This window comes from Bombus vosnesenskii, unplaced genomic scaffold, assembly GCF_011952255.1.
Source record: "Bombus vosnesenskii isolate JDL3184/JDL3185 unplaced genomic scaffold, Bvos_JDL3184-5_v1.1 scf7180000013348, whole genome shotgun sequence".
In the NCBI taxonomy this organism is placed as follows: domain Eukaryota; kingdom Metazoa; phylum Arthropoda; class Insecta; order Hymenoptera; family Apidae; genus Bombus; species Bombus vosnesenskii.
In genome coordinates this window covers 1000995-1009596 of record NW_022882984.1, presented here as the reverse complement: position 1 = coordinate 1009596, position 8602 = coordinate 1000995, and the positions used below count along the sequence as shown (strand labels likewise).

At 49.3% G+C, this 8602-nt stretch overlaps 1 protein-coding gene across 5 annotated transcripts in view; it reads right to left on the bottom strand.

Moving 5' to 3' along the window:
- Positions 1-3718: 3718 nt before the first annotated feature.
- LOC117236278 overlaps positions 3719-8602 on the bottom strand; it is a 65220-nt gene continuing 60336 nt past the window's right edge. For 4 of the 5 annotated variants that reach the window (XM_033499088.1, XM_033499084.1, XM_033499086.1 and 1 more), the window contains exon 4: positions 3719-8238. In XM_033499088.1, coding sequence (XP_033354979.1) covers positions 6267-8238 — 1972 coding nt within the window. In that variant the 3' untranslated portion in view covers positions 3719-6266. The remainder of the gene's footprint in view (positions 8239-8602) is intronic. The other variant, XM_033499085.1, reaches the window with a different exon arrangement.

Sequence of the window (8602 nt, the reverse complement as noted above, 5' to 3'; positions counted from 1 at the left end):
AACGCGGCACGTTGCTTCCCAGGCCCCCGGTGGTGGCCAAAATTCCTCTTTTTTTCATCGAGTTCCGCGACGAGACCGTATTAGGAAACCTGCAGTCATTGTGCGCGCCACGCTCCGCAACGACGACACGAAGAAGAATGGCGACGACGACGACGACGACGCCTTTTCGCTTGGAGCAGTTGCACGTCACATTTTCTTCGCTCGAGTTCGTTCGTAAACTAAGCGTACGGTGTAAGTGGCACGAGAAAGACGATCGTCGCATCCTGTCGCTAGGAAAAATATCTACAAACAAAATTCGCGAACAGATCGCCACGTTTCTTTCGAGACGAAAATATCGTAGAATTATAGCTGCGCGATGCACAGACTTTAAAGCGGCAAGAATTCGATTAAACGAACAATTTCTATACTTTCATCTCCGAGATCGTCAAATATTTAAATCTCCACGTTCCGCTCCGACATCGACAAAATTAGCATTGCGAATTTCGCACAACGATGGTCTTTTACCGAAACGTTTCGTCTCGAATCGCTAGGAAAAATATGTAGAAACGAAACTCGCGAACGAATCGCTACGTTTCTATTCAGACGAAAATATCGTAGAATTATAGCTGCGCGATGCACAGACTTTGAAGCGGCAAAAATTCGATTAAACGAGCAATTTCTATACTTTCATCCCCGAGATCGTCGAATCTGTAAATCTCCACGTTCCGCTCCGACATCGACAAAATTAGTATTCCGAGTTTCAAACGTCGATGGTCTTCTACCGAAACGTTTCGTTTCGACAAAATCCTCTCGACGAACGCGCGGTTGAAAGCGTCCGATCCGAAAGAAAATTCGAATGAAAGTGTAGCGACTTTGTCCAACGAGTTAATAAAATTTGCAAATGCGCGAGTTTAAGTCTGTGTAGGAAGACGCGCGTTCGGAGCGGTGAAGCGCGTCGAGTCGCGCCGCGCCACACCGCAACCACGTCCACATCGACCGACGATAAAAAGTGTTCAAGGTGAGCCGGAGAGACGTATGAATGGGCGTATGCATGAATGGCTGGCTGTACGCATCGAGCTGAGACCAGCCAGTGCGTGCACACTGCACACGCATCCTTATGCCTTCTCCGCGTGTATACGTCGTGCACGCGTGTACAATACACGTAACACATACTTATCTGTTCGAGCGAGCCGCATCGTGGTCGCGATGTATATGGATCCTCGGCCGATGTATCAATGAATCGTTCAGAGAACGTTTAATTAGGTTTCTCTCGGCAATTATCTTCGACGATCGTAACAAATACTTATACGTATACGAATACGTATTACGGAGTTTGCGACATACTCGGCATCGAATTACCGAGATTACGATACAATCGCGTCACCAGGTGAGAAGGTAGCATCTTCTTACCCCATTTGTATCATGGCCCTATTTAACACGTTGACTGCCACGCGTGATTTCTTTGAAATTTCCGTCAGGCTATGCGTGTCTTCACTCAAATCTCCGTCAGACCACGCGCGATTTGTCTGAAATTTCCGTCAGGCTACGCGCGATTTGTCTGAAATGTTCGACAGGCCACGCGTGATTTGTCTGAAATGTCCGTCAGGCCACGCGTGATTTCTTTGAACTCTCCGTCAGACCACGCGTGATTTCTCTAAAATGTCCGCCAGGCCACGCGCGATTTGTCTGAAATGTTCGTCAGGCCACGCGTGAATTGTCTGAAATTTCCGTCAGGCCACGCGTGATTTGTCTGAAATGTCCGTCAGGCCACGCGTCATTTCACTGAAATTTCCGTCAGGCCACGCGTGATTTCTTTGAACTCTCCGTCAGACCACGCGTGATTTCTCTAAAATGTTCGTCAGGCTACGCGTGATTTGTCTGAAATGTTCGTCAGGCCACGCGTGATTTGTCTGAACTTTCCGTCAGGCCACGCGTGATTTCTCTGAAATTTCCGTCAGGTTACGCGTGATTTGTCTGAACTTTCCGTCAGGCCACGCGTCATTTCACTGAAATTTCCGTCAGGCTACGCGCGATTTGTCTGAAATGTCTGTCAGGCTACGCGTGATTTGTCTGAAATTTCCGTCAGGCCACGCGTCATTTCTCTAAAATGTCCGTCAGGCTACGCGTGATTTGTCTGAAATGTCCGTCAGGCCACGCGTCATTTCACTGAAATTTCCGTCAGGCTACGCGTGATTTGTCTGAACTTTCCGTCAAGCCACGCGTATTTTCACTGGAGTTTCCATCAGGCCACGCGTGTCTTCACTGAAATCTCCGCCAGGCCACGCGTGCCGCAGTACCAAGCGTTCTCTGCTAGGTACTCCCATCGATATTTTAGTAAATAATTCTTTTAATAAACCACTTTCGTATTACTTTCGTAACAATTCAATAGTTTTATTATTTCCTCTGGAATATCTTTTCAAATACCTACGACGATCCTTGGCAAGTAGTCAAATAAGTGCCACCCGAATACAGGTGATTACTGGAAACATTGTTGTCACCAGGATACGGGTGTCGTGACAGTCAACGTGTTAAGGGACAGTCGAAGGCATCAGCGGCGTTCGAGGAACCACCGCGCGCGGTCGGTCGTAGGTGCAGTAAATGACATCCGAATTCTTCGTGGAGTTTATCGAAAATGTACCGTTCGAAACGATTGTCGGACAATGTTACCTCGCGAACATCGCATCTTACGTTCTTTATAACAGAGGAAGAAAGTAAAAATTATTTATCTAAAAAAATTATTTAGATTAAAATGGAAATTAAACGATATTGTTTCTCGTGGAATTCCTTAAAATGGTCGATACGTAATGATACATCGCAAATATGACATTTAAAGAACGTTTCTCTTCGAGTACGTTTAGATAAACACGCAACGCATCGCTTTAGTTTACGTTGTAAAGTTAGAATATTTTTTAAATTTGAATTTGTTAAATTTCGTTAAGATCGACGATATTTGCTCGCAGTGGCGGTTAAAAAGATTTTCACGACAAGAGTAAGACTCGTTTAGAAAATAATAAACCGATATAGGCGAGATGCCGACAAACGGGTGAAACGCGATCTCTCGCGTCTGAAAAATACTTTGCGATTGAGATAAAAAGCAGTCGCAGCAGTAGCGATAGAAGACAGTCGTCCGATCGCGTGATAATCCGCGCCTGGATGCAAATGGGTTACCTGATGCTTCGTAGACGCGCCAGGTAACTTTCTGGAGACTTTCTTGTTCGGTGTCGGGCGTATGGGAAACTAAAAGCTTGAAAATTGAAAATTTACGCCGCGTGGATTTATGGCTGGAAGCTCGTGCACCGACGAAGAAGTAGACGAGACGAGATCCAAGTAGAACAACGATCGGTAAAGCGCTAACGTGGTAATTACTTCTTTGCAGCTAATTTCCAATACCAACGAATACGTCGAGAAGTGTGTCAGAACGAAGAAGGAGAAGAAGATAATCGTAGTAAATCGGCAAATAAATACACGTACGTCGAACATACAACGATCTTCCGCGCTTGCGACTCTTCTCCTCCCAACGCGATCCTCCCTGCACATCTCTCTTAATTTAATCGAACGAGTCTCTTGCTTTTCTTACAGATCGTCCTTTTTACGGTAGAAGACGATACGCGTTGGAGAAAGGATGGAGCAGGCGCGAGAGCAACGAGACGCAAACCGAGCGATTTGCGAATCGTTGCAGAGGAGTAGCGCCACGCTCGTCCGTTCAACTCGTCGTTGCTAAAAATCAACAAGCAGTAAGATCACTGACGATTACGTTTTATTATTACAGATTATAAGAACCGATCTCCTCGCTATCGGCAATACGTACAAAATAGTTTTGCTTGTCGCCGCACAGGATAATAACGACACGGGTATAGGACGGTTCCTGTTGCATTTCCACTCGTTCCGTCGCTTATCGTCGTCGCAGTTTCTCCTCCGACAACGGAGACCCATCGGCGCGTTTACGAACTCGTTAAATCGCTACGAACACGCCGGACATCCGCAAACGGGGCATCGTGAAAGCGAAAAGTCGACGAAAGCACGTCCCGTCGAAGGAGGCGCCGCGAGTCTCAGGTACGATCGTTTCTCATTGTCGTTTCAAACCTTCTCCTATCGTTTTCGTCGGACGTTTACGAGGCGCCAACGCGACGATCTCCGCCCTTTCGATCGACGCATTCGATCACATGTTTCCACCAACGTCTACGCGTTTTCTTCCGTTCGTTTACCTCTTCGTAAACGCCACTCACCGACATAAACTATGTACGACTATGTATGTACATGTATAAATAAACCGTCATCTATAATAATAATAATAATAATAATAATAATAATAATAATAATAATAATAATAATAATAATAATAATAATAAAGAAAAAACACGGCTTTTGATTTAACAAAGAGTATAAATAAGACTAGATTTCGTTAGGCGTTATTAAATAAGATTGGCGAGTAATTTACGATTAAAAAATAATCACGTTAATCGTATAGTTACAACGGACTCTGCCGTTTCCTCTCCTTTCACTCTCTTCTCGTTATTCCGTTTTTCTTCCTTCGAGATTATTCCCCGTGCCGAGGAGTCTCGCTCTCTGCCAACCTACGTATTCTCTTCTTTCCCCGATCTCGTTGCCTCTCGTTCTTGCTGTCTGTTCCTGGAAGCGCGCGAGCCTCGCGAAACGTACGGCAAAAATCGAAAGCCGAAGAAAGTCTCGCCTCGGCCATGGTCGGGGCAGCTAGAAAGCTGAATTTATCGCGTCACGCCTCTCGTTTCTTAACACGAGGATTACATATCCGTATCCGCTTCTAATCGGCGAGCACGAAACCACGCTCTTTGGTTAACTACGACAAACACGTTGTTTCAGCGCTATGTACATTCCAGTCTCCCATCTTTGGCACGAGCTACGATCGAATTAACATTATTATTAAATCACGTTACGCGACGATAACACGCCGCTGTCTCTTCTCTCTTTCTCTCCGCCTTGGCGTAAGGCGGTAGCGACGAAGTCTCGAAATCCGTGTGCGATGTTTAGCAACGCGCGCGTCGTCGTTCGATAAGAAAAAAAATACAACGGGAAAGTTCGATAAAAGAAATTTTCAACTACCATCGTGTTTTACACGCGTTGTAAAGTCTCGATACCGAACCGTCGCGACGTTAACGGTCAGCTGACGTCGATCGCGAGCGCAGAGCGAAAGCTACGCGATTGTCTTTCGCGTTTAACCTGTTACCTTGTTCGCCGTGTTACGTTTCTTAATCGGCGACTTCTTCGGCCAAGATGGTAAATTCGACGAACGAGAAACCACGTCGATCGAGTCTTTCGAATATTGCGAATATCGCGCGTTCTCGATTTTGCGAACGCTGAATCGCCCGGTGACGATCCATCGAACAATCGACCAGATTTGGCGACGAGTTTTCGATACTTTGAAATAAACATAATCGAGCAGAAGGCGGCTAAACATCGAAAACATCGGTAACCTAAGAGACGAATTATTAGGAGAATCGTGTAACAGGTTAACGCGTTAGAACTGCCCTCTACGCCCTAACCGATCGGCTGTTTTTACGTTGCGCCAATTAGGTTTCTTAAAAATACCGTAACAAGGCGGTTTAACACCGACGAATGCAATAAACGCTAGCAACGATATAGCAACAACGACCAGGTATGTACCTGTCGAGACTCGTAACAGGCATCGCGATACAGACGAATGGCTAGAAAATCGCGAAAAGGAGACGTCGCTGAACCAACAAACTCGATGGACGAGGCGATCGACAACGATCCACCCGCTTCCAGTAGATTTAACGATCGCGTTTTAACGACATTTTCTCGTCCGTTAATTTTGAAAACCGATTCCTCCTCGGAATCTAAACGTTTCTTTCGTTTTCAATTCCTGTTACATCTCTGTCGGCCAAAGCTCATCGGCAACGCATCGTTACATCCGTCACGGCTCAAGGAATATCGTCCTACAATACGCGGTTTATCGTTTACCAAAGTTTCGTTTCGTTAGCTGATATCTTTCGTCGGATACGAAACACGGACGTACGAAACTCGCTCGGAGGAAGCGCTCCTCTCGACTATTTTTGGCCGTTCTTCTCATCGAGATCGATCGTCGTTCGAAATCTATGTACAATACGCTGGCCGTTCTTCGCTTCGAGCACTGGCAAGAAAAAGAACGATCGTTGAACCGATCGATATCCGCTGGATAACGAGGCAGCGTGGCGCGCGTACTCCGCGGAGCCGGAACGCGGCACGCAACCGTGGCAAAAGTAGCGTCAAGTTGGAATCGTCCGACCGCCTCGGGCAGCGATTTCAACGTTTCACGTGAGAGGCAGGGCGCGATGCTCGTCGACGAAGCCAGCAGGAACGTCCACCATCATATTGGGACGAGGGACCGGCGAGGGTAACACGTTCGTGTCGCTTTCCGCGTCTCCGTCGGCCATTTCGTTGTCCGGCGCGCCCGTCAGCTCGCGCACGTTCCCCGGAAGGTAGTCCTTCCAGCTTCTAAACAGATACCTGGTGAATTTCCTAAGCTGCCGGAACTTGCAGTAAGTAGCGCCCTCGGCGGACTCCAGCTGCTGCGTCTGTATGAGAAATCCTTTCTCCTTGAACGTTTGCTCCAGCTTCTCCCTCTGAAGGGACTTTCGAGTCTTCCTCTTGCGACGACCTTCCTCCTGATTGCCGGTCCTCTGGCAGGCCGTCGGCTGAATCCTCTCGCCGGCGGCGTTGAGAAAAGCTCCCGTCGAGGAACCCGATTGCCCTGCCGACTGTTGAAGCGCTTCCCGCGGAAAGAACTCGTAGCCGCGCATACTCTTGTCACCGGTGCCGCTGTAGTATCTAAAGTTGCCGCCCGAATCCACCGACAGGCTCTTCTTCTCCTGTAGACTGGGCTTCGCACCTCCGGTGAATTTAAATTTGCATATGCTCACTTCCGTCGCTGGATTGTTGTTGTTCTCCGATGGCATGGGCGGGATGAATATGGCGGATCGTTTCCTCTTCGTCGGCTGTCCCTGAGCTTGAACCACGGACGCGTTCCTCTTCGGTCTGGGCGAGACAGGAGGCGGCACGACGGTGGCCGTCTGAGAGGCTGGTTGGACCGCGGCGGCCGGCAACAGAGGCGGACTCTTCGTCTCCATCATAGAGTATATCGATTTTGGGACGATCTTCTGCTCCTTCGTATGTTGGTCCAAACCACGGGCATAGCATTTGTCGTTCTGCGCCATCTTTTGGTAGTAGAGCAGCTGCGATTGCAACGCCATCGGATGGATAAAGACTCCGGCGTTCGGCCAGTACACGAATCCGGGATTGCCAGCCAACACGGGCTCGATCACGTTGTTGTTGTTGTTGTTATTGTGATTGACGTTGTTGCCGGTGATGTGACCGAGATGATCCAGCGAACGGTAGCCCGGTTCCGAAGGGAACGTGGCGCCTATACACTCGATCTCTTCTCCGTCGCTGGACGTCTCGCTCTTCACCTGCCCAGACTCGTACACGTTGCCGTGTTTTCGCAGTAGCCTGATCTTCAGCTGGTTCAAGTCTCTGATGCACAGATTCAACGGCTCGTCCTGCTCCCTCGAGTTTTCCATCGCGCCGAAGCTTCGTCGCGACTCCTGAGTCAATCGTTTCTCCAACAAGCTACTGATTCTATTCTGAACGTCGGTCCGTTGGAACGGCATCTGCGGCGAGATCCTCTCGCGGCAGTCCAGCTTGTCCCTCGGCGACAGCCTTCTCTCCTCGTGGCCAGGAGTGCCGGGCAGTATGGTGCCGTAATTCTTGTAGATTAAATGGCAAATGTCGGCTTTCTTCGGTTTCCTACCGCGTCGCGGCTTGCTGTTGTCCAGCGTGATCTCGCCCATGTAAGGCAGATCCGAGTATTTCATCGGCGGCCTGCCGGATCCTTGAGACAGCGGCTGTTGCTGCTGACCGTGACCGTGGTTGTGATTATGGTGGCCCGCGTTCAACGCGTGCGTGGACGTGGACGTGATCACGGACCTCCTGGAGCCCGACGCTTGGCACGAATTTACGGGCGAGCATTGCGACGACGAGATCCGCGGACACAGCTCTTGTTGCATCGCGGCGATCCGCTGCAGCCAGCCGTGCACGTCGGCGATGGGACTCGGCGTCGAGGTGGAGCTGGTTGGCGCCGGGCTCGGAATCGTCGGTTCCGTTAGCCGCGTCGGCGACGAGTTTAAAGCCTCTTGAGCAAGGGACGCCTCGTAGTGGTCAAGGTACTCCGGGGGCAGCGCCTGGTGATGAAACTTGAGCTTCCATCGCGACTTCCTGCGGCCTCGGCTGCAACAGACATCGACGGTCCGCTCGTTTTTAACAGATTCGCTCAAGCTTTCTCCGTCGCCGTTTTCTCAACTACTACTCGAACAGACGGTGTCTCTCGGTCGACCGTCGAATGGGAATATCGCGCGATAACGTCCGATCGCCCTACGGCTCGTAGCTCGTGATACGGAAAAAAGCAAACGGAAGATAATTTTCTCCTCGACCGCGTTCCTTTCTCTCCGCGCGATTCTTCTCCGCCACGGATTCCACGAAATTCGCCGCGATTCGACCACATCCCTTCGCGTTCGCGATTCTACCCGGTTGCACCCGGTAATCCATTCGTAATTAATTTCTCGTTAGGCGTTGCAGAGCGTGGCGCGTAGAG